Source organism: Agelaius phoeniceus, chromosome 19 (assembly GCF_051311805.1).
Source record: "Agelaius phoeniceus isolate bAgePho1 chromosome 19, bAgePho1.hap1, whole genome shotgun sequence".
NCBI classification, from domain to species: Eukaryota; Metazoa; Chordata; class Aves; order Passeriformes; family Icteridae; genus Agelaius; species Agelaius phoeniceus.
Window position 1 is genome coordinate 12,638,074 of NC_135283.1, and position 23,399 is coordinate 12,661,472.

The window sequence follows — 23,399 nt, forward strand, 5'->3', positions numbered from 1 at the left end:
TCCCTGATCAATCCCTGATCCATCCCCATCCATCAGTGATCCATCCTAGATCCATCCCTGTAACCCTGATCAATCCCTGATCCATCCCTGAATCCCCAATCCATCCCTGATCCATCAGTGATCCATCCCGTTATCTCTGATCCATCACTGATCCATCCTTGATCCATCCCTGTATTCCTGATCCAACCCCAATCCATCCCCGCTCCATCTTTGATCCATCCCAATCCCTAACTGGGGTTTCCAGGGCTGGTGGCAGCACGAGGGAACGGAGGCAGAGCCGAGAGCGGAGCCGGCGCCAGCAACGGTTCATATATTTATTCATAAGCCAAGTTATCCATAAAAAAGTTCCATAGTAAAAGGCCTTTACAGGAATGGCGGCTCATAAAACCTTTGTTTAACCCTTTGCTCCTTTTTTTTTTTTTTTTTTTTGTCCTTTTGGGTTATTATTTTTTTTTTAATCCTGTTTTGTGGGATTTTTTTGTGTGTTTTAGTGTTTACACTGGAAAAGCCCCTGTACATATTTTCCAGGCAGCGGCGGCGGGACGGGCCAGCGTCCGCCGGCCCCGCGGGGTCCCCGTGGTCCCCCCGGGGTGTCCCCCCCGCGGTCACCCCACTATTGCACTGGGGACGGCGGCGCTGGGCCCCCCGCCCGGGGCCGAGCCCCCCGCCCTGGCCCCCTCTGTACAGCGCTCCCCGCTGTCCCCGTCCCCCCAGGCTGGGGGACACAGTGCACTGAAACGACCCCCCCCCCACCCCCTTCCCCGAGGATTATTATTATTTTTTTTGTGATTTTTTTTCATCATTTTTTGTCTTTTTTTTTTTTTTTTTTTGCTGTTGTTGAATTTGTTTTTGTGGTTTTTTGTTGTTTTTTTTTTTTTCCTTTCTCGCTTTTCCATAAAACTTCCCGGAAGAAATACAATATTTACAGGCAAAATAAATAGAACAACACACCTGATTTCTGCTTCACCTGCTGGCAAACAGTCAGAGGTACTAGGGAAAGTTATGGCTTGTAGGGGAGCCCCCCCCACACGTCCCCCTGATGTGCCCCCAATGTCCCCACGTCACCCTTTGCATAAGAGCCAGGCGGGGTCAGCACAGGGTGGGCGCCCCGGGGGTCAGCAGGGGCTGGGCACCCCGAGGGTCAGCACAGGGTGGGCACCCCGGGGGTCAGCACAGGATGGGCACCCCGTCGGCGGTCACCAGGCGCCCCGTGGTGGGGTCGTAGGTGCCCGCCAGGTAATAGAGGTCCTGGCGGTCCTGGCAGCGGCGGCCGCGTGTCAGCTGCTCGTAGTGCTCCCGCCCCACCACCTGGCACTTGTGCGAGATGGTCTGCACGTCGTTCTCGTCCTCGTGGCACGACTGGTACAGCGCGTTCTGTGGGGACAAGGCGCCGTCACTGCTGCTGCCTGGGCACGTGGCTGCCTGGCTGGGGACACGGCTGCCTGGCTGGGGACATGGCTGCTTGCTGTGGGACAGAGCCACCTGGCCAGTGACAGGGCCACCTGGTCTGGGACACGGCCACCTGGCATGGTGCTACCTGATGTAGCTATGTGGCTACCTGACACCATACATGGGCTACATGATGCGGTGCACAGCCATGTGTGGCTACATGCCATGGGACATGGCTACCTGGCATGGCATGTGGCTACCTGACACCACACACATGTACCAGACATGGTACATGGCTACTTGTCCTGGAACATGGCTACCTCATGTGGTGCATGGCTCCCTGGCATGTCTTGGCATGATGTGTGGCCACCTGACACATTATGTGGCTACCTGATACGATGTGTGACTACACGACATGGCACATGGCCACCTGACTTGGCATGTGGCTACCTAAGCTGGCACGTGGCTCCTTGCCCCCAAAGCCAGCCCTGCCCTCACCTTGCCGTCGCTCTGGCGCTTGCCCAGCTTGGTCTCCTCGGGGTGGTAGAACCACTTGACCTTGACCACCATGTTGCTGGCCCAGGACTCCCACATGCTCTCGATGCGGCCGATGTAGGGCAGGTTGGGCCGCCCGGCCGACAGGAACACGGCGCAGTCGCCCACGCGCAGCGTCTCCTTGCCCCGCACGATGGCCTTGTAGAAGAGCTTCCGTGCCTTGCCCTTCATGCCACGCCGCTGGGGAGGGGACACGGGCTCAGAGCTGGCATGGGGACCCCCAAAGCTGCCCTGCTGCCTTGGGGACACCACGGGGGACGTGGAGAGGAGAGCCAGGGCAGGGGGCTCACAGAATGAGGGACAGGGGTGCTGTCACCAGCACTGCCAGCTCAAGGGACATGGCTGGTGTCACCAACACTGCCAGCTCAAGGGACACAGCTGGTGCCACCAGCATTGACAGGTCAAGGGACACAGCTGGTGCCACCAGCACTGCCAGCTCAAGGGACACAGCTGGTCTCACCAGCTCCCTTTGCTGGCTGCCCATGTGCCACCAGCACCCTCCTCAATCCTGCAGCTGGTGCCACCAGCACCCTGCACTGGGCACCCACATGTCACACGTGTCACACATGTCACAGCCGGCATCCCCAGCACCCTGAGCAGCCAGTGCTCTGCCTGCAGCACGTGGCACCTGTCCCCAGTGTGCACCTTGTCCCTTGCACACAGACACCCACCTGTGCCCCCTGCCCCAAGCTGTACCTGCTCCCTCCCTGCCAAACCGTGCCCAGGTGGGTGCCCGTGGCGGGCACCGGCAGTGCCAGAGCAGTGCCCGTGGGGCTCCTCACCTGCGTGGGGTTCCCCGACCACCTCCAGAGCTGGCGGGCGGGCAGGAAGGCGGAGATCTTTGGCCGGTTTTCCACCGAGGGCAGGCGCTGCCGCCGGGAGAACTCTTTGGCTTTGGCGAAGCTGAGGGGATCCTTGCGCTTGAGCTTGGCCTTGGGGCCGGCGGCGGCCGCCTTGGACAGGAAGCAGCGCTGGGGCGCGGCGCCCTTGGGCCGCAGCGCGTCCGGCTGCGCCAGCAGCGCCGGCACCGGGTGCGACAGGCAGGTCTGCAGCAGCAGCGCCGAGTCCTCGTCCTCCGAGCTGTAGGAGGAGTCCTCGTTGTCCGAGGAGCACAGGCTGGACGTGGAGATGGAGCCGGAGCTGGACGAGGTGGAGGAGCCCGAGGAAGAGGAGGACACGGAGAGGCGCGTCATGAAGCGCGAGGGGACGTCGGCGCCGAGCCCGGCCGCGTCCTCGTCCTCGTCCATGTCCGAGTAGGAGCTGTGGCAGTCGCTGTCGCAGTTCAGAGCGAAGTCCCCGTGCCCCGAGTACTTGCGCAGCGCCAGCCCCACGGGCAGCGGGTGCGCGGCCGCGCGGCCCCGGCGCTCCCGGCCGCCCAGCCCGGCGTGCCCGTAGCCGTGGCTGCCCAGCGGCCGCTCCAGCCTGGCCCCGAAGTCCTTCTCGGCCAACAGCAGCGCCTTGCACGTCTTGTTCTTGGGGGACGTCACCCCTTCGTGGTCCAGCTTGACCAGGAACTCGCCACCCGCCGCCTTCCTGCGCCCGCTCCTGCCCACCTCGGCCTCCAGCCGCTCGGCTTTCTTGGAGCGCAGCAGCTTCTGGGCCGCGGGCAGCACCAGCCCGGCGCCGGCACCGAAGGAGCCATAGGAGCTGGCGATGCGGCCGAAGGAGTCGGCGCCAAAGGCGTTGCCGAAGACGGGGGCGGCGAGGTGGTGGTGGTGGTGGTGCAGAGGGAAGAGCGTCTCCTTGGCCCGCAGCTTCTTGGCGCTGCCGTTGACCTGGAAGAGGTTCTGGAGCACGGCTGAGCCCTTGTTCGCCGCCTTCCGCTTGGTCTGTGCCACGGCGGCCCAGCTGAGCAGGGACCCTCCGCGCCGCCCGGCCGCCGAATCCCCCAGCGCCGGCCCCCGGCCCCCCGAGAGCCCCTCCATGGCTTTGCCTGCGGAACACAGGGGTCAGGAGGCCACAGGAACAGCGAGGGAGGGATGCTCTGGGGCTGATCTTCACCCCCGTCATGCCACTCCTTCCTCCAACCCCAGCTCCTCACCTTTCTCTGCACCCCAATATTCCCAGCCCCCTTAACCCCATCTTTGCATCCCAGCACTCTTCCATACATCCCTGCATCCTCCCATGAATCTGTTCCCCTGCCTACACCCCAGCACCTTTCCCTGCATCCCAACAGCCTTCCCCACAGCCCAGCACCTCTCCCTGCATCCCAGCATCCTTCTCCCATCCCAAAACTCTTTCTCACATCCCAGTGCCTTTCCCCCATGCCAACACCATTCCCCTCATCCCAGCCAGGCAGGGGATCCTGCTCCTTCCCCTCCATACCACTTTTCTCCTTGCTGGCTGCCTTCCTGCCGGAATTCCGGGGGGGCTGGGGGCCGTGGTCGGGGCAGAGCGTGGGGGGCAGTGCCCCAGGGGTGCCCACGTCGCCGCACGCTCGCTTGGCCCGGCGGCAGGAGCTGGACACCAGCAGGGCCGGGGAGGGCTCGGTGCCTGCAGGGAGAAGGGGGTCAGGGCGGCCCCATGCTCCCCCAGAGCCCCCCACATCCCCTGATCCCACCCCGGCCCTCACATTGGATCTTGAAGTCGGGGGGCAGCAGGCGGATGTTGGACACGGCGATGTGTCCCGTGTCCCCGTCATCGAACTCCACCAGCACGGCCTCGGCATCCTCCTCCTCCTCGTCACTGGAGGAGCCTGCGGCACAGGGGGGCTGTTGGGATGGGCAGGGGATCCCTGGCAGTGCCCACCCCACCCTGGCTGACCCCAGGGGATGGGCAGGGGATCCCTGGCAGTGCCCACCCACCCTGGCTGACCCCAGGGGATGGGCAGGGGATCCCTGGCAGTGCCCACCCCACCTTGGCTGACCCCAGGCACCCTCACCTCGCACCACGTTCCCGGGATAGAGGCACCGGGATTTCTGGCTCCAGTAGGCACAGACGCGGGTGCCGGGTGGGAGGCTCCGCCGTGACTGTGGCCGAATGTCAAGGACCTGAGGGAGGCAGGGTGTGAGGGTTTGTGGGGTCTGGGACCCCCTTCCTGACCCCTCATCCTGACCCCCACCCTGGCTGCCCCCCACTCACCGCCTCCTGCAGCAGCTGCTCCTGGGAGTAGATGTGCTGCCGGTTCCCCCGCTCACCCTCGATGATGATGCTGTAGCTGGGGAGGGGGCACAGAAAGGGGTCAGAACCCACCTTGGGGCACCCCCCAAATGGCTGGAACCCCCCCAAATGCCTGGGACCCCCGGGAGCCTGCACTCACATGTCGGGGGGCTGGATGGTGCGCACGCTGCCGGCATAGAGCAGGCTGTCCTCCTTGGGGATCAGGATGTGCAGCCCGTCCCGCAGATCCTCCTTCTGGATGGCGCAGGCGTGGGGCACCCCCCCACGGGCCCCCCCTGCCAGGCAGCCTCCCAGCTCCTCCTCCTCCTCCGAGAAGCTGCTGTTGTCGTCGAAGTCGAAATCATCCTCCACAGTGAAGCTCTCCAGGAGTTTGCTGACAGCCCGGCCCTTGCACTGCAGGAGGAGGCTTGGGGTGGGTGGGGGGCAAAGGGGGCTGTGCCAGGGTGGGGGGCACCCCCACGGGTCTCACCTGTTTGGTGGCCACTTTGCTCTTGACCTTGGCCAGTTTCTTGCCCTTGCTCAGGATGGTCTTGGCGCTCCGGGGGGAGAGTGCCAGCGAGAGTGCCCCGTTCTTGCGCTGCACAGGGAGGTCAGGGCCCACCAGTGACCCCTCTGTGTGATCCCAGCCCCCTAGAGCTCATCAGGGCCTCCCACCACCCTGAGGGGTGCCCCCTCAGCTCCGCCAGCACCCACAGCCTGTGCAAAACCTGCCCCCATCCCTCTGCACCCTGCTGTTCCATCAGTGCCCCACAACCACTCCCAAAACCCACATCTCACTGGCAGCCCCCAATAACCCCAGCCCTGCATGCCCTGGTCCCATTGGTGGCCCCAGCCCATGCAAACACCACATCGAGCCCAGGGGTGCCCCAGCCCAGCCCCACTCACCCTGAGGGCTGCCTGCAGCCCTTTGCTCTTGCGGGTGCCCTTCTTGCCCCTCTCTCCCAGCCGAGCCCCCTCGTCCCTCGGCCCCAGCAGCCGGGGGTCGCTGCCCCCAAAGAGGCTGCTGGGGGGTCCCGGGGGGCTGGGGCCGCCGGGGGCTGGGGGCCTCAGGCTCTCCTTGGCCTTGGCTTTCAGCTTCTTCTTGCTGCCCTCGGGGCAGCCCCCTGCCTTCCGCCGGCCCGGCAGCTTCTCCAGCTTCCCGGCTGCCCCCGGCTTCACCGGCCGCCGCTTGATCTTCACCTCCCCCTCGGGGCTGCCCAGCCGGCAGGGACCTGCGGGGGACAGGGGTCAGGGCTCCCCATGGGTGACAGGGCTCGGGGGACCCTGTGGAGGTCCGGGCTTGCAGCACCTCACAATTGCCCACCCAGTCCCAGCAGTGCCCCCCGGGTCCTTGCCAGCATTCCCAGGGTGAATCCCATTACCTAGCAGCCCCTGCCTTTCCTTCTTCTTCTTGGCCTTCTCGTTGGCCTCCATCTTCACCACGGAGGACGGGGAGGGCCCCAGCACAGCCACCGGCCCTGCAGGCAGTGACAGCCCCGGCTCCTCGTCCCCGTCCTCGCTGTCTGTGTCACCCTCAGGCTCGTCTGCATGGGGAGAGGACAGGGTGAGGGACTCCTGCACACAGGGGTGGCCCCTGCACCCCCAGCGAACAATGGGGTGAGTTGAGGCCATGTGTGACCCCCTGGCATGAGCCACCCCCCAGTGTATCCTGCCCCCCAGACCCATGGCTGGACCCTGCACCCCCACCTTCGACCCTGAACCCCAGTCCTGTGCCAGACCCCAGAACCCCAACTCTGACCCCACATCCCCATCCCCGTGCCATATCCCACATCCCCATCCCACACCACCTCACAAGCAGATCCCCATCCCACCCCTGCACCCCATCCTGGACCTCACCCCCACCCCAATCCCACACCCCATCCCTGCACCCTCCTTGCCTCTGAAGTGGGGGGGCTGCCGGGGACTGGGGTCCTGCCCCTGGTACTTGGAGCCCTTGGAGCTCTTGGGCCGGTTCAGCTTCTTCTGGATGCGGGCACTGGGGTTGGGGTCCCTCCGGCGGAAGGGGCTGAGCCCGGGGGGCAGCCCCTTGCCCTTCACCTTCTGCTTCAGCTGTGACACCCCACGAGTCACCACACAGGGCAGAGGACCCCACACTGGGGGGACTCAGGGGGAATTGCGGATAGAACACAGCCCCCAGACCCCGTGGGACTCACCGGGGAGCCCTGGAGGCTGCTGAAGGTCCCCCCAGCCAGTTTGCTCCTCTTCTTCTGGGGCTCAGGGTCCCCCCTCAGCTCAGCACACAGCAGGGACAGGCTGGTCTTCACTGCCCTGGGGGGGGCACGGTGTGGGCACAGTGCTTGTAGGGCCATCAGGGGACACTGCACCCTTTGGGGGGACCCTGAACCCCTTGGGGGGACCCTGCACCACTTGGGGGGATCCTGCACCCCTCAGCTTCACCCTGCATCCCCCAGAAGGATCCAGACCCGACCCTGGCTGGCTCCTGCACGTCCCAGCTGCCGTCTCCCTCCTCCCCTTCCCTCCAACATAAACCCTGCCATTAATTCTGTCCCCTGGGCCGAGGGGGGACTCGTGGCACCAGTCACTCACTTGACCTTGCGGCTCTCGGCCCTGCCCAGGGCACTGGAGTGTTTCCTCTTCCTCGGCCGCCCCGGCCCGCGCCGCGCCGGGCTGCGGGAGCTCTCGTCACGCCTGGACAACGGGGACACAACGGGGACACCATCAGCAGAGCCCCCAGCACCACCGGGGCAAGGACTGCACAGATCCGTGCTGCCCCCAGGCTCAGGATGGGGACAGGGACAGGGACAGGACGTACTCGTGGTCGTGGCGCCGCTGCAGCCTCACCAGCTCCCGCTGCTTCTCCTTGTAGCGGCGCTGGAGCTCGGCCAGGCGCATCCGCACCTCCACCTCCTGCGTGTTCAGCTGCTCCATGGCCGCCTTCAGCGGGCACACCTGGGGGGCCAGGGGGGGTTTGGGCACGGCTGGCACTGCCAGTGGCCTCAAAGCCAGGGCTGAGGCTGGGCACGGCTCACCCCCCTTGCCACCCCCTCCAGGGGACACTCACGGCCTTGGTTTTGGGGGTCCAGGTGTACTTGCGGCGGGGGACGCGGGCACGGGGCGGGGGGGACACGGGCAGGGGGCTGAGGGCGGGGGGGCTGCCCTCCCGTCCTGCCGCCTCCACCAGCGACCAGGCGGCCGCCACCGTGGCCAGGTTCTGCAGGTTGAAAGCCAGCAACTCCTCATCCTCACCTGTGGGATGGCAGGGGGTCAGCAAGGACCAACATCCCGGAGCCCTGCACTGGCTCCTGGGGGCACAGGAGCAGCCCCCGAGCTGGGAGGGCCATGGTGATTTGCCCCATCTGGCCCCGTGCCCACCCCACCACCCCATGCATGGGGAGTGGGACCCCACAGCCATCCCCTCACTCCACACTGTCCCCACCTGAACCCAGCACTGGGTCCCCCCCTTTGCTCCCTCCCTCCTTCGCTCCCTCCCGCCTGCAGGGCTGGGGATGTGCCAGGCTGTGCGGCCATTCCCGCTGGGGCCTCTGGGATTCCCTGGGGAAGCCGAGCTGGGAGGGAATCCCGGCAGCGCCTGCCTGGAGCCAGCGCTGGAGCCGAGCCCTGGCTGCGAGTGGGGCACGGCACGGCACAGCATGGCACGGCACGGCATGGCACGGCACAGCATGCAGCCCCCCAGTCCCACAGGATAAAGGGCACTGGAGGGTACTGGAGTCACTTGGGGGCACCGAGTTTCACCCACCTTCCCTTGCCAGGTCACAGCGGCGCCGGCGCAGCTCCAGGTCGGCGAGTTCGCTGAGCAGGGCGATGCCTGGGATCCCTGAGGGGTGGGGGGCCGGCGAGGGGGGGGCCGGGGGGGGCTCCTCGGGTTCCTCCAGTGCTGGCAGCTCCCCCAGGTCGATGCCGGCAGCGATCAGCGCCTCCAGCCCACCCGTGCAGCCCTGGTGCCCACTGGGGACGTCACCATCCTCCTCCTCTTCCTCCTCCTCCTCCTCATCGCAGCTGCCCTCTGGCTCCGAGCCATCGCTGTCGCCTTCCTCCTCCTCCTCTTCCTCTTCCTCCTCCTCCTCCTCGTCCTCCTCCACAGTGGGGGGCAGCGGGGAGCCCCCCTCCTGGGGCACGGGGTGCTGCTGCTCCGGCTGCTCCGGTGCTCCCTGAGCCACCTCCCGGTGCCCCCCGAAGGGCTCCTCGGTGCCGTCCCCGGCCGGCGCCGCCCCCCGCTCCCCGCAGAGCGCCCCCGGTCCCGGTGGGAGCAGCAGGTGGTGCCGGTGCAGCAGCGCCCCGGGACCCTCGGCCGGGGGGTCCCGCGGGGGGCCCTGCTCCCGCAGCGCCTCGGCCGTGGGGCTGAAGGTCCGGGACTGCTCGGGCTCGGCGGGCGGGGAGCCGGCGTGCACGGGGTCGGGGTCGGCCGGCTCGGCCGAGTGCGCTGCGGGGTAGCCCATGGCCGTGGCGGGGTAGCCGTACCCGGGGGGCAGGTCTGCGGGGAGCGGGCCACCATCAGCGGGGACGCCCCGGGGCTCCCCGGCCGCCCTCCTCCCGCTCCCCCTGCCCGCGGTCCTACCTGGCTCCAGGGGTTTGGGGTAGCGGCGCGGGGGCTGCCCCTCGCCCCGCGCATCCTCGCTGTCGCCGCCCTTGCTGGGGGCGGGCAGGGGGCTGGCGGCCGGCGAGCGCGGGGCCACGGCGGGGCTGGCGGCGGGGCAGGCGGGTAAAGTGCAGGGGGCCGTGGGCAGCGTCACGGGGCACTTGGCCGGGTGCCGCAGGGCCGGCGAGTGGCAGCACGGGGACAGCTTGGGGGGCGCGGGGGCCGCCGAGGTCAGGCCCTTGGCCGGGGCGTTTAAGGCAACTGCTTTGTGGGAGGGTTTGAGGGGCTTCTCGGGACCCCTCTCCTCCAGCTCCAGGGGCTGCTCCTCCGGCTTCCGCTGCGGGGTACAACGAGGCGACACGTGTCACATCCTGCCCCACACCTCAGCCCTGCATCCCACATCCCCATCCAGCCCCATGGGCCAGTCCCTGCCCCACTGCCTGTCCCTCAGTCCTTCCCCACATCTGCCATCCCCAGCCCATAACCCACCCCATAACCCACCCTGCATCCTCCAGCCAGCCCCACATCCCATCCCATCCCATCCCATCCCATCCCATCCCATCCCATCCCATCCCATCCCATCCCATCCCATCCCATCCCATTCCATCCCATCCCATCCCATCCCCCTGGCACCTGGCCGTGCACCTGGCGCTGGATCTCGAGGGCCTGGGCCGCCCGTTGCTGTTGCTGCTGCTGCTGCTGCTGCTGCTGCTGCAGGGCATAGAGCTCCTGCTGCCGCAGGAACTGTGACCGTGGGTACACAGGGAGCTGCCCCGTGTGCTGCAGGTGGGCACCAGGACCCCGGCCCGGGTACATGGGGGGCCACAGCGATGCCTGGTCCATCACGTCAGCTGCCAGCAGAGGGGGGTAATTGGAGACCCTCTTCAGGGTCACTCCACAAACCCCAGCAGTGCCCAACCCCAGTCCTGTGACCCTGGCAGCAACCCCAGAAACCTGCATCTCCCACCCCTGAACCCCAAAAAAACCTGCAAGGATCCCATACCCCTCCCCTGCACCTCCAAAAGTAACCCCAGGGACCCCATCAGCCATGAACTCCCAAAAGTACCCCCTGTGACCCCCCCCATCTCCCACCCCCCTCACCTCTCTCAATCCCCCCCAGCCTCCAGGACCCCCCTCCCCAGCACAAGGTGGGGGTCTCAGGCTCACCCAGTGTGTGGGGGGTGCCATGGGTGGGGGGCTCCGTGGGGAGGATGACGAGTTGGGCAGGGGGGTCCTGGGCGAGGGGGAACACGGGCTGCATGGCGCTGGGCATGGAGGCAGGGAAGGCAGGGGGCAGGTTCTGGTGCAGGGCAGGGTGCCCGATGCCTGTGGGGACAGGGAGGGTCTGTCAGCACCCCACTGCTGGGGGTCAGCACCCACCCAAGTTCCCCCAAACCCGGCACCGACCGTAGGAGTGTCCCCCCATCCAGATGGAGGGGCTGCGGGTGCGGGGCAGCCAGTGCGTGTGGGCAGGGTGGGCGTGGGCGGTGGGGTCCCCCCCGAGCTGCCCCGCCGGCAGCGATGAGCCCCCCGTCATCATCAGGTGTGGGGTCAGCTCCCCGGGACACCCCCCCGATGGGTGCATCCGGGCAAACTCCACCAGGTCCTTGTTGTCCCTGTGGGAAAAGGGGACACACAGAGTGTGGGTGCAGCACTGGCATCACCCTCCCCTGCACCCCCTCCAGGAACCCCCATCTTTCACCCCTGCGCCCCAAAAAGCACACACAGCCCATTTTCCAGCCCCCACACCCAGGCTCCCCCTCGTCCCCCAGCACTCACTGGAGCAGGATGTCCCTCCCGGGCAGCCCCAGGCGCTCCTCGCACAGCCGGCCCCGCTCCTCCTCTGCCTCCAGCTCCATCAGGTGCACGGGGCGCGCGGTGCCTGCTGCCAGGGGGACACCGCGGTGGCATCAGTGTGGCACCGCCAGCCCCCTCCGCCCTGTCCCCCTTCCCCAGCCCTCACCTTTGACTCCAGCTGCCGCCCGCTGTCGCCCGGTGCCGGTGGTGCCGTAGGGCTCGTGGCGGCCCAGCGAGTCCTTCTGCCGCGCCACGGCCACCGCGATGCCCACGGGCGGCTGCCGCACCTCGCCCTCGGTGCCGCCGGGGCCCAGCGCCTCGTGTTCCCGGCCGCGGGCGCAGTCCGGCCGCTCCAGCTCCGGCTGAGCCTTTCCCGACGGGAATTTGGCATCCTGGTGGGCGCAGCTGCCCTTGGCGCTGCCCAGCCCCACGAAGGGGGGGCCCTTCTGCCCCCCCAGCAGCGCCCCGTTGCTGTACTTGAGCAGGTTCTTCATGGCCGACACCTCGTCGGGGGCGTTGGGCACCTCCTGCGCCCGCACCAGCCCCGCGCCAAAGGGGTCCAGGTAGGGCCCCCCCTTCCGCTCCTCTGCCACGGCCAAGGGGGGCCCCTGGCCCTGCACCCCCCAGGGGGGCAGGGGGTGCCCACCGTAGCCCAGGCCACCCAGCTCCAGGGGCTTGCGCTTGCCCTCGGCCGCCTCCGCCTCGGGGTGCTGCTGGTGCCGGATCCGAGCCACCTTCTGGGCCGGGGGCTCCTTGGGGGGGCCCTTCTCTAAAGTGCAGCAGGAGGGGCCGACGCGGACGCCCAGAGGGTCGGGCCGGGGGGCGCGGGAGCAGTCAGGGGCGGGCGGCACCTCAAAGTAGCCCTTCTCCAGAGCCGCCTTGGGCGCGGGGCACCGGCCGGAGAACGGGGGTCCCTCGGCCGCGCCCCCCCCCAGGTACTCCAGCCCCTTCAGCCGCGTGCCCGGAGCGCCCCACTCCAGCCGCCGCTCCGCCGGCCCCTCGGCCTTCAGCGGGTGGTGGAAGGGGGCACCGTAGGGCTCGGTGCCTGCCTCAGTGTGCCTATCCTTGCCGTCCCCGCGCTCCATCCCGCCGGATTCCGCCTGGAAGGAGCGGCTCTTGTCCGTCGGGGGCCCCACCGAGGGCACCAAGGTAGCCCCGCTGAGCTTCAGCTCGCGGGCGGGGGGCTCGGGCAGCGGGCACAGCACCTCAGGGCCGGCGTGCAGCGGGAGGCAGGGGAAGGAGCCGGCGGCGGGCACGGCGTAGGACACGGCGTGGTGCAGCATCTGCCGCCGCTCCACCGCCTCACCGTAGGGCTGGGGGGCCTCGGGGACCCCCGGCTCTCGCTCCTTGGGGGCGCAGCGGGCGGCGCGGGGCAGGGCGCTCCCGGCACAGCTGGGCAGCGTGGCGCGGGCGCCGTCCCCATCCAGCCCCTTGGCGCCCAGCAGGCACGAGGCCAGGGGTTTGGGGCGCCCGTCGCCTGACCCCCGCGGCGGCACCCCCTCCTTGCAGTGCCCCTCAGGCGGCACCGGCAGCACCGCCTTGTGCCGCTCCTTGGGGTCCTCCTCGGGCAGCCGCTCCTTGGGGTCCCCCTTGCCCCCCTTGTCCTTGCCCGCCAGGAAGCGCTCGTAGTCCTTGGTGGTCTTGGGGAGGGGGCCGGCGTCCCGCTCCCGGCTGCAGGAGCCAGCGGGGGGCCCGGGGGCGGCGCGGGCGATGCCGGGGAAGCCGTGGCTGGCGGGGAGCAGGGGGGGCTGAGCCGGAAGGTTCCGCAGGTAGAAGTTATCTGGAGGGGAGGGCGATGGGTGAGACCCCCGTGCTCCCCCCACCCAACCTGCGGCCAGACGGGGATGAAGGGTTGGGCTCATAAGGTCTGTGTCCCACGCAAACAACGACCCTGTTAGTACCCACCACAACCCTGTGAAAAGCAGGAGCAGGGCTGGGACTGGCACCCACCACTCCACCCACTGCCCCAGTACCACCTGGTCCGGCACTGAGCCCCCACCCCTGCCCAGCTGGGGGACATACGGCCCCATGGGGGTCCCTGGTGGCCCCGGTACCTGCCTTTCTGGCTCTCGTAGAAACGGTGCTGGCCATAGAGCACGTTGCCATTGCCGTGGTGGTCCAGGTGGCCCATGGGCAGGAAGGTGGAGGCCAAGCTCCCGGAGAAGCGGGGGTACCCCGGGGCTGGGGACATCGAGTCAGTGGGGCTGGGGTGGCACCTGCCCCCGCATCCCAACCCGCACAGCTCCAGCTGGGAACTCTGCAGAGCCCGTGATGCCCTCCAGGCTGGGACCCCTCCCACCCTCTGGGAACCGGGGGTGGGGTTGAGACCCCCCCCAACCCTGTGTCAGCAGTGGCCGTGCTTGGCTCGGCTCGGCACGGCTCGGGCGGGCTGTCCGTCAGCCGCGTGTGCTGCCCGTCCCCGTCCCCCCGTGCCCCCCCGGAACGCCGGGAGCCAGCTGGCAGCCGGTCAAACTACCAGCTGGGCAGGCTGCCAGGGCCCCGCGCCAGCACCGCTGCCCCGCTCCCGCTCCCGCTCCTCCGGCGGGACGGACACGCCACAGCGTGGGGGGGCACGGGGACTCGCTTTAACCAGGGCTGCCCCCGGGGTCCCCACACTGTCACCTGCCTGGTGTCCCTGTCCGAGTTCATGGCCCAGCCCGGCATGAGCCCCTCCAGCCACCCGAAACCCCAACTATGGGGTCTAAGCCCAGTCCCTGTGGATGCCCAGGGTGTTTTGCGGCACAGCGGTGGCCAAACCCACCCTCATCACCCAGAAACCACTGACCCTGGATCCCATATATGTGGGGACTGATAGGATGTGACCACTGGCACTGGGCAGAGCCACGACTGCCTCTGGCCACCCCGACCCACAGCCCATCCCCACCCCGGTGCCCACTCACCTTCGTGGGAGTGGGAGAACCAGATCTGGGAGGTGCCGGAGTGGGGCCCGCAGAAGGCCGGTTCTGGGGGGGAGGCGGCGGGCCCGGCGGGGTGGCTGGGCCCCCCCGAGCCCAGGCTGCCACTCAGGAAGCCCCCCATGAAGGACGAGGGGGGGGCACTCCCCATCAGGCTGCTGCCGGCTGCGGGGAGAGGGCACAGTCAGGGGGGCTGAGAACAGTCTGGGGGGGCTGAGGGCAGTCAGGGGGGGCTGTGCAGGCCCTGCTCGCACGACCCAGCACACCACACTCCCTTGTGCACACGCGTGTGTGCATGGCTGCCACGGGGCTGTGCAGCTCACTCTGCACCGGTGCATCCCCTGGGCACACCCAGCCCTCGTGCCACACGTGTCCCTCGTGGGACTGTGTCCCTTGTGCACACCCAGCCCCTGTGCACACATGTCCCTCGTGCCCACAGCCCTCGCGTTACCATGGCCCTCATGTCGCCCTGTCCCCCGTGCCCACACTGCCTGCACACATCCCCTGTGAGCCCCCACGTCCCCTGTGCAGTCACACCCCTGACGCACCCATGTCCCTGACACCCCCAGCCCCATGGGGCTCAGATGTGCCCCAGAGTGTGTGAGGCACAGCAGAACCATGCAAGGGGCACCAGAGCCCTGCCCTGTGCGTGCCCCAAGCACTCACAGCACGTGGGAGGCTCTGCACACGCGTGTGGCTCCCCACTGCTGCTCCCCACCAGGGGACACCGGCTGCTCCCAGTGCTGGGACAATCCCAAGCTCCAGGGACATGGGCTGTGCCAGGCCATGTGGCTGCACATGTGTGCTCTGTGTGTGTGTGTGTGCACATGTGTGTGAGTGCAAGGAGGGGGGACAGCCCTGGCCCTGACCCTGCTGCCTCCCCCGCAGCCCGGGGGGGCCCCCAGCACCCTTGGGGAGGCCCATGGCCGGCGCTCCCCATCCCGCCCCCCATCCCGCTCCCATCCCGGCCAAGCCGTGAGATCATGGTGGAAACTTCGGAGCTGGTGGCCAGCGGCCGGGCGGGGGGAGCTGGAATGGGGGGAGCCAGGATGGGGGAGCAGCTGCCCCTCACTGTATGGGCCGGCTCCCCTTGCCCGTGTGTGCCAGAGCAGCCGTGGCACGGCTCGGCACTGCTCAGCACGCGTGGCGTGGCGAGGAGCGCGGGCTGGCTGCCCGCCCGGCCGGGGCAGGAAGCGATGCTTTGCTCTCTAAGCCGGCCCACGCTCCCCGGCTAATCCCACCGGGATGCCTCTGGGATGAGTGTCGGGATGTGGTTTCAGGCAGCTTCGCTCCTTCCTCCGTGGCGAGGCCGAGCGGGGCAGGGCCGCGTGGGCCGGGGGCACGGCCGCATCCCACCCACAGTCCTGGGAACCGGACACACCACACCGGGACGGGCGGGCACACCCCGCTGTGCCAACGCATCCCCGGGGACACAAGCCCACCCTGTGCGCCACAGCCCCGGCCGCGCCGGGGACCCCATGCGGGTGTGGAGCCGGCAGCGTGCCGGGCTGTGCCGGGCGGGAAGCCGAGGTTTCCAGAACGAGACTTTTCTGGAAGCTGTGAAACGGGCTGGAAAAAAATAACCCCTCACCCCACCCCGATGGCGGCGGGGCTGGGGTGTCCTGGGGGAGCTGCGGGGCCGCCGCTCCCCACCGCCCACCCGCTGACTCACGGCTCCCCCAGCGCGGGCTGGCCCCGTGGCCAGCACTCCTGATCCCACATTCCCACTGGCCCCGTGGCCAGCACTGCTGATCCCACATTCCCACTGGCCCCGTGGCCAGCACTGCTGATCCCACATTCCCACTGGCCCCGTGGCCAGCACTGCCGATCCATTCACCACGACCCCCTGCACACTCATGCACTGAGCAGAGGCAGGGAGCAGCCCCCTGGTTCTGCCCATCCAGCCACAGTGATGGCGAGCACAGGACAGGGACCAGCACAGGACAGGGACGGGTCACTGAGGACGCACACAACTCATGTCATGGATGACCACCGGTGCTGGAGCAGCCCGTGCTGCCAGTCCCTGAGACCGGGCACAACTCGTGTCACCGATGAGCTGGCAGTGCCAGGACGGGCACAGCCCCGTGGGGCGGGCTGCCAGCGCAGGACAGATGGCTGCGGGGTCCCAGCCCGGCCCCCCCCGGCAGCATCACCCTGGGAACTCCCTGGCCGGGCTCCCCGAGGCCGGTGCTGTGACTCAGCCCCGCCGGCATCGCTCCCGGCTCCGGCACGAAATTTCCCTTGGCCCCGAATCCGCAGAGGGTCACACGTGTGACGAGTGTGCCAGGTCTGAGCATGGCCACACCGACAGCACTGAGAGGGGCGGGGGGCATTGGGGAGACCCAGGAGGGGACAACGAGAGGTGCTCCCTTCCCTCCAGCTGCTCCTCGCCCCCACTCCAAGTGCAGCACAGATGGGAATGTGTTGGAAGGCAGAAAGTTTCAGGGCCAGCATGTGCAGGGGGGGCCCTGGTCCTGGGGGGGTTCAGCCCACGGCTGCTCTGGGATCCCCAAGGCGGTGACAGACCCAGGATGGCGGCGGTGGCGGGGGGGACGTGTGCAGGGTTGGGTTTCTCCCTCGGCTATTTTAGGGCTGGAACATTCCTAATGGAGCTGGGGCCGCGGGCAGAGGGCCGGGAGCTGGCAGGGACCCTGGCAGGGGCAACCCGGGCCCCCCCAAACCGGGCAGAGGGTGGTGGGCAGCCCCCCACGTGCTTCACAACCCACATGGCCCCTTTAAAAATTTGGCAAACAGGGAATAAACGGGCTCTGGCTCCCTCAGTGCTGTAATTCCAACTGAATCCATATTGTTACGGCACTCAATGAACACTGCAATGGTGAAATGCTGCCGGAACGTGCCCGAGGGGCCAGGAGAGTGATCCCAGTGTTGTGCGAGGGGTTATCCCCTCTGGAATGCCACTGGCAGCTGTGCAGGCCACAGCCACTGCACATTCAGTGCTTGCACATTCACTGGGGCCACGTGTGCAAAGGGCTTACAAAGGTGGGGGACACTCCTGGCACAGCTGGGAAATGCTGCTAGCACGGCTGGCACACAACACTGGCACAGCTGGCACACACCACTGGCACAGCTGGCACACGCATGTGCTCAGTGCACGCTCCCTGCACACATGACTTTCACACCCACAGCACGATTTGCACACCCAGAGCACAACCTGACACACACATGCCTTGGAAGACCATTGCTGGAGTACAGGGAAGCCAGGGAGTGTCCAGTCCCAGGGGTCCTGATGTCCCACCCCACCACTGATGTCACATGGATGCCATGCACATGGACCCTTGCCAAAAACCCTCCAAAATGTGGGTCCATGGGCACCCTGTGAAGTTCCTGTGAACGTCACATATATGAGTCCTGGAGGGGGGAGGACTTATCTTCCCCCAGGCCCCCCCCAGGGGGACCCCAGCATGAAGCAGGGACAGAGCCTGCCCTGGGGTGATGCTGTGGGGCAGCCAGGGCATAGGCAGGGCTGGGGGTCCCGAGGAGCCAGGGGCACTCAGAGTGGCCCCAAAATTCTCCGTAGAGCCCATCCACCCTCCATTGTTCCCCGGGCAGTGCCAGGGGCCGGTGGCAGCTGCCTGTCCCCCAGGGCCTGGCATGTGGCAACATCTGTGCCTGGATCCAGCTCATGACTAAGGAACAGTGGAAGCACTCAGGATGACTCTGCGAGAGCCGGGGTAATTCTGTGGGATCCAGGGTTCTGCACGTCCCACTGCTCCCACCGGCCACGCTCGGCCCCGGCGCCTCGTGGCTACCCAGGAGCAGCCCAGTTAATCTCCAGATCTGGTTTAACTTTGACACTTACTTTGGGGGCTGGGGGGAGCCCCTGCACCGGAGCTGCGCCAGAGCTGCACCGTGGCCTCCAGCCCCTCGCAGATCCCTTCTCCAGGGAAGCAGCGATGCAGAGCGGCTGCAGCGCTGGCACCTGGCCCCGTGTCACCACCCAGCCAGGGGCACCGTCCCCACCTGCCTCCCACCATCAGCACCCAAATCCCCCCTCAGAGCCGTGCCAGGAACTGCACAGCACCCAGCCTGCGGCGCAATCCAGGGAGGGGACAGGTGTGGGAGCACATCCAGCACCCTGGGATGGGATGCACTGGGACCTGCACTGTCATGGCCAGGCTGTGTGCCAGCACCAGGACAAACACCAACACTGCCACTGCCAGGCTGCAGGGCAGCAGCACTGGGACACACACCGGGATGCACAGTAGGATTCACACCGGGACGCACACCGGGACGCACACTGGGATGAACACCGGGGCACGGACTGGGATGTACATTAGGATTTACACCGGGACACACACCAGGATGCACACCGGGATTCACACCGGGACACACACACTGGGATGCACACCGGGATTCACACCGGGACACACACACTGGGATGCACACTGGGACACACACACCGGGATTCACACTGGGATTCACACACACACCCCCATGGTCAAGCCACACACCACCATGGCCACAATGCTCCAGGCCGAGGGCTCGGCCACGGTGACACAGTCCGGTGCAGTCACAACTCTCCTCTAGTGCACAAAAACATCCAAAGGCAAAAATTGCAGCCAGGCCCCAGCGTGGCTCGGACAGGCCTCTGCCAGAGTTTCCCACCCTCCGTTTGTGGCTGCGGCACTGGGACCCCCGGCCCTGCTCAGCACGGGCTGTGCCGTGGCAGTGGGACCCCCTACAATTGGGGTGCAGGGGCTGCACCCCGCCCGGGCGGGCTCCGGGGGTCTCCATCCCCCCATCCCCGGGCGGTGCCGGTGCCAAACCCGACGCCAGCCGGAGCGTTCGGCTGCGCGAACGCGCGGCCCTGAGTTACGGCTTTAATAAAACCAAGGAAAACAGTTTTATCTCCCGTTCCCAGGGCGGCCGCCGGGCCCGGCAAAGGCTCCTGGGAGGTGTAGTCCGGCCCCACGCCGGGAGCCATTTGGGGGAGCGCGGCCGGAGCCCCCCCGGCCCCGCCGTGCCCCCCGGGCGCCGCGTGCCGCACCGGCATCGCCCCGCCACGGCCAACCGCGGGCTGGCTCCGTGCGCTGGGTGGGGTAATTATCAATCATCGGCCTTAATTACCGCGCCATGCTAGCACGGCTGCCGGCACCGCGGCCGGGCCGTGCCGGGAGGACACGGGGTGCAGGAGATGGGGAGCCCCCTCCCGCCGGCACCGTGCCGGCCGCTAAATTATCCGGTTTATCCGCCCCAGCAGCGTTCCGGCCGCGCGGAGCCTCCGAGCGCAGCTCGCTGGGAAGCGCTCCGGCTGCGCCGGCCCTGCCAAAGCCGGAATATTTTTAGCTCGTTCTGTTGTTGGGTTTGGCTTCTCTCTTTTTTTTTTTTTTCTCTGTTTTTTTTTTTATGTTTTTTTTTTTTTTTTCGGCGCGTTTCTGCCGGGTATTTTTAGCCGGATCCATGTTATTTTAACAACCTCCGGTGCATTCGGGCTCCCATGTGTCGCCCAGGCCCCGGCGGGTGTGAGGGTCCTGCACAGGGACGCGGCCGCGGCGGGAAGCCGGACGGAAGCCGGAGGGAAGCCGGCAGCACCCCGGCGCTGGAGGCCCTCGGGGATCCCCCCACGGTCACCGCGAGCCGGAGAGCAGCCGAACCGCCACCCCTATCCCCCATCCCGGGGCCGGGCTCCAAGCCCCCATCCGCACTCTTCGCCCAACAAAGCTGGGGGAAGCCAGGGTGGCCCCCCGAGCCCGGCGGTGGTCCCGGCAGCGGGGCCGCCGGCACAAAGCGAAACCGCCCCGGCCGCGGGCCCGATCCGGCGCCGCCTCCCCGGCACCCCCCGGTGCCCCCCGCTTTCCACCTCCTTCCAAGAACCCCCACGGCTGCCACCCCCCCCGCGCCGGCCCGGCCGTGCCCCCCGCCCTAATCCACGCACTAATTGTAATCCCATTAAAGCAGATATAATTTTATTAGTATTCACAGCTCATCAAGGCGGCGACAATAACCGGCGCTGCCGCCGTGCCGCGGCCAGACAACCGCCTGCGCCGGCGGGAAGCGGGGGCCCGGCGCTGCGCCGCGCCGAGCCGGCACACGGCTCCCACCCTGGCCCCGCTCCCGCTCCGGCTCCATCCCGGAGCTCGGCAGCGCAGGGGGGCTCCCCGCCGGCTGCGCTCTCACAGCCCCCCGTGCAGCGAACCCCGGTACCGGCGCCGCGCAGCCCGGTTGAGCCCTGCCCGGCCGCAGGCGAGCACATGCCGCAGACAAAGCCGCGCGGGCAGCTCGCCGCGGATGCCGGATCCGGTGACCCCGCGCCGGTGCTGGTTGGCCGTGCCGAGCTCGGCCGTGTGCCGCGCTTTGTCCAGCTCCGGCAGCTGCCGCGGCGAACACGCGCCGCGAACCCCTTCGCACCCTGACACTTCGGCGCCGAATATCGAGCCCGGGCTCGGTGACCTTCCACCGCCGCCCCACGGCCCTGCTCATAACGGCCTCCTTGTTCAGCCCGAACGCGCCTCCTCGTCCCGGCACCGGGATCTCGCCGGAGCAGCCCGGGGTCACGCTCCTCCCGCGCCGGCGGAGCGGCTGGGTGGGGGGATGTCCCCCGTGTGCGTGAGCCAAAACCCCAAAACCCCCGGGCGCGGTGACAGCGAGGTCGGCACAAAGGGAGGCCGAGCTCCCGGGGCCGTGCCGGGCTCCCGGGGCCGTGCCGAGCCTCCCGGCCCTTCCCGGCCCCCCGCACCGCGGGCGCCCCGACCCCTCTGACCTGTGTGCGTGGCCATGGAGATGGGCGCCGGGAAGTACTTGGTGGGCTGGAAGTGTCCGGGGGGCTGCACGGCCCCGTGCGCCGACCCCGCCACGCGCCCCGTGCCGTGCCGGTGGCCCAGGCTGCCCCGCTCCGACAGCAGCCGCGGCGGGGGCGCGAAGTCACGGCCGTCCATGCCGGGGGCACCCACCCGCGGGGGGCTCGGCGGGACCCCGACACGGCTCGTGGGCGATGCTCAGCGCCGCGCCGGGCCGGCTCGGCGGCCGTCGTGCCGCGCTCCGCGCCGGGGCTGTCGGCTCATCCTCCGCTCCTGGCACGGGGAGAGAAAGGAGAGAGTGAGAGCACGGCCGGGGTGGGGGTACGGCCATCGCTGCACCCCAGAGCCCCCGCGCCCCAGCAGCGCTCCGCTCCCCGTTTCCCCGGTACGCTGCCCGCTTTCTCCGCGGTTCGCAGGGCCCCGCGGTCCCCGGTACCTCCGGCGCACGGTCCCCGCTCTCTGCCGTCCCCGAGCACGGCTCCCCCTTTTCCCAGTGCTCCCGGTTCATGATCCCCAGTTTCCTCAGCGCACAGCCCCCCCACTCCACGTTCCCGGTCCTCCCGGAGCGCAGCTCCCCCTCTATCCATTGCTCCCGGTTCCCAACCCCGGTTGCCCGGAGCGCGGGCCCGGTTCCCGCTGCTCCGACCCTTTCTGGCCTCTGCTCGGGTTCCGGTTTCCCGGCGCTCGGTTCTTTTATCTCTCCCGGTTCACCGACCGTATCTCCCTGGGGCTCGGCCCCGCTCGCCCCCGGCTTCCCCGCTTCCCGTTGTCTCCCCGGTGCTCGGCGCCTCCCTCGCCGCGGTTCCCTGGTTTCCTTCCTTCCCCAGCCCCGGTTCCTCGGTGTTTCCCCGTCTTCCCTCCAGCGCGGTTCCCCCGGCCCCGCTTCCTCGATATTACCCGCTGTCCCGACCCTCCTCTCCCCGGTTCCCCGGTCCGTCCTCGGCGCCCTGTCCCGGTTTCCCCGTATTTCCCCGGTCTCCCGGCCGCGGTTCCCGGTCCCTGCCGGTGCCCGGCCGCGGCTCCCGCCCGCCGGGTCATTGTTCTGGCAGCGCCGGGGCCGGGGGGCCCGATCCGGCGGGGGGAGCCGGGCACGGGCCGGGCGGCGGCGAACAAAGGGGCGCGGGGCGGCGAGAGCGGCCGGGGGGCGCGGGGGGCCCGGCCGGGACGGCGGGGACCGGGGGGGAGCGCCGGGGCGAGCCCCGGGGGAAGAAACCCGGGCCGGGAACAAAACATGTGCATTTCCTTAAATAAAGCTGAGGAAAATATGTGGAAAAAGGATGTTTTGCTTTCTTTTTTCTTTTTTTTTTTTTTTTAATTGAGGTATAAAAAAACAAATGCAAAGCGAAAAAATTAATGGGAAATAATTGAAAGGGAAAAATATTTAAAGCAAAAAATTGAAGGCAAAAAGGGCTCGATGCGAAAATGTTTGAAGGCGCAAACGGTTTAGTGAAGCAGCGTTTGATGAGCAAATGACTTAATGAACAAATATTTTCACGCACAAAATTTTAATGAACAAAATTCTAAGGCGAAGCGTTTCGAATAGACGGGTTTTAATGGGAAAATGTTTTAATATAAAGAGTTGAAAGGGAAAAATATGTTTTAATGGGAAAAGATGAAGGGGAAAATATTTTGGTAGAAAGAGATACAGGGAAAAATATTTTGGGGGAAAAAAGATGAAGAGAAAAAATATTTTTGCAAGAAAAAGACGAACGTAGAAAATATTTTGATGCCGGAAAGATGCAAATAAATATTTAGGTGCAAACAAATAAAGCGAAAAAATAAATAATAAGGTAAAAACGTAAAAAAAAAAAAAAGGAAATTTGCAAAAAATAAATTGAAAAAAATGCAAAATAATTAGCGTCCCAAAAATTTAAAACGTAATAAATCCAAGTAGGCAAAGAAAAAAAAAACATAATGGCCAAAACACAAATAAAAATAATGCCCAAAACGCAATTTAAAAAAAAATTAACGCCCAAAAAAACCAAAATAAATAACGCCAAAAAAAAATTGTTAAGGCGTAAAAAAAAACAAACCAAAAAGCAAAAACAACAAAAACAATAACCCCGGAGCGCCCGAAATTAAAATAACCCCCAAACAACAACAACAACAACAACAAAAAAAACCCACCCGCGGATCGCAGTTACTTACCGGAGGGGCGTTCCGCGCGCGGGGCGAGTGCGGTCCCGTGGCGGGGGTGCGCAGCGTGCTCCTGCCGGTGCCCGTGCACTGCCCATGCACCGGCTGCTCCTGCAGCAAAGGGAACCGGGGGTGTGTGGTTGGGGGGGGTGGGGGGGGGGAGGGAAGGGG

At 66.8% G+C, this 23,399-nt stretch overlaps 1 protein-coding gene across 5 annotated transcripts; it reads right to left on the minus strand.

Moving 5' to 3' along the window:
- Nucleotides 1-300: 300 nt before the first annotated feature.
- On the minus strand, nt 301-23,399 carry BAHCC1 (BAH domain and coiled-coil containing 1). 5 transcript variants are annotated; one of them, XM_077188158.1, is made up of 27 exons: nt 23,241-23,399; nt 21,056-21,365; nt 14,320-14,499; nt 13,478-13,600; nt 11,586-13,199; nt 11,402-11,504; nt 11,030-11,238; nt 10,790-10,948; nt 10,256-10,473; nt 9,602-9,959; nt 8,783-9,517; nt 8,087-8,271; nt 7,838-7,974; nt 7,612-7,713; nt 7,218-7,332; nt 6,942-7,113; nt 6,426-6,587; nt 5,950-6,275; nt 5,534-5,641; nt 5,204-5,457; nt 5,026-5,101; nt 4,826-4,934; nt 4,517-4,639; nt 4,270-4,437; nt 2,727-3,877; nt 1,888-2,124; nt 301-1,374 (listed from the first exon to the last, which is right to left on the minus strand). In XM_077188158.1, exons 2-27 carry the CDS (start codon nt 21,228-21,230, stop codon nt 1,168-1,170), a joined length of 7,506 nt encoding a protein of 2,501 aa, XP_077044273.1. In that variant the 5' UTR covers nt 21,231-21,365; nt 23,241-23,399; the 3' UTR covers nt 301-1,167. The 5 variants fall into 5 exon arrangements, with proteins under 5 accessions (XP_077044273.1, XP_077044274.1, XP_054501107.2 ...); XM_077188159.1 differs by having other exon boundaries at nt 10,268-10,473; nt 11,402-11,507; XM_054645132.2 differs by having other exon boundaries at nt 11,402-11,507.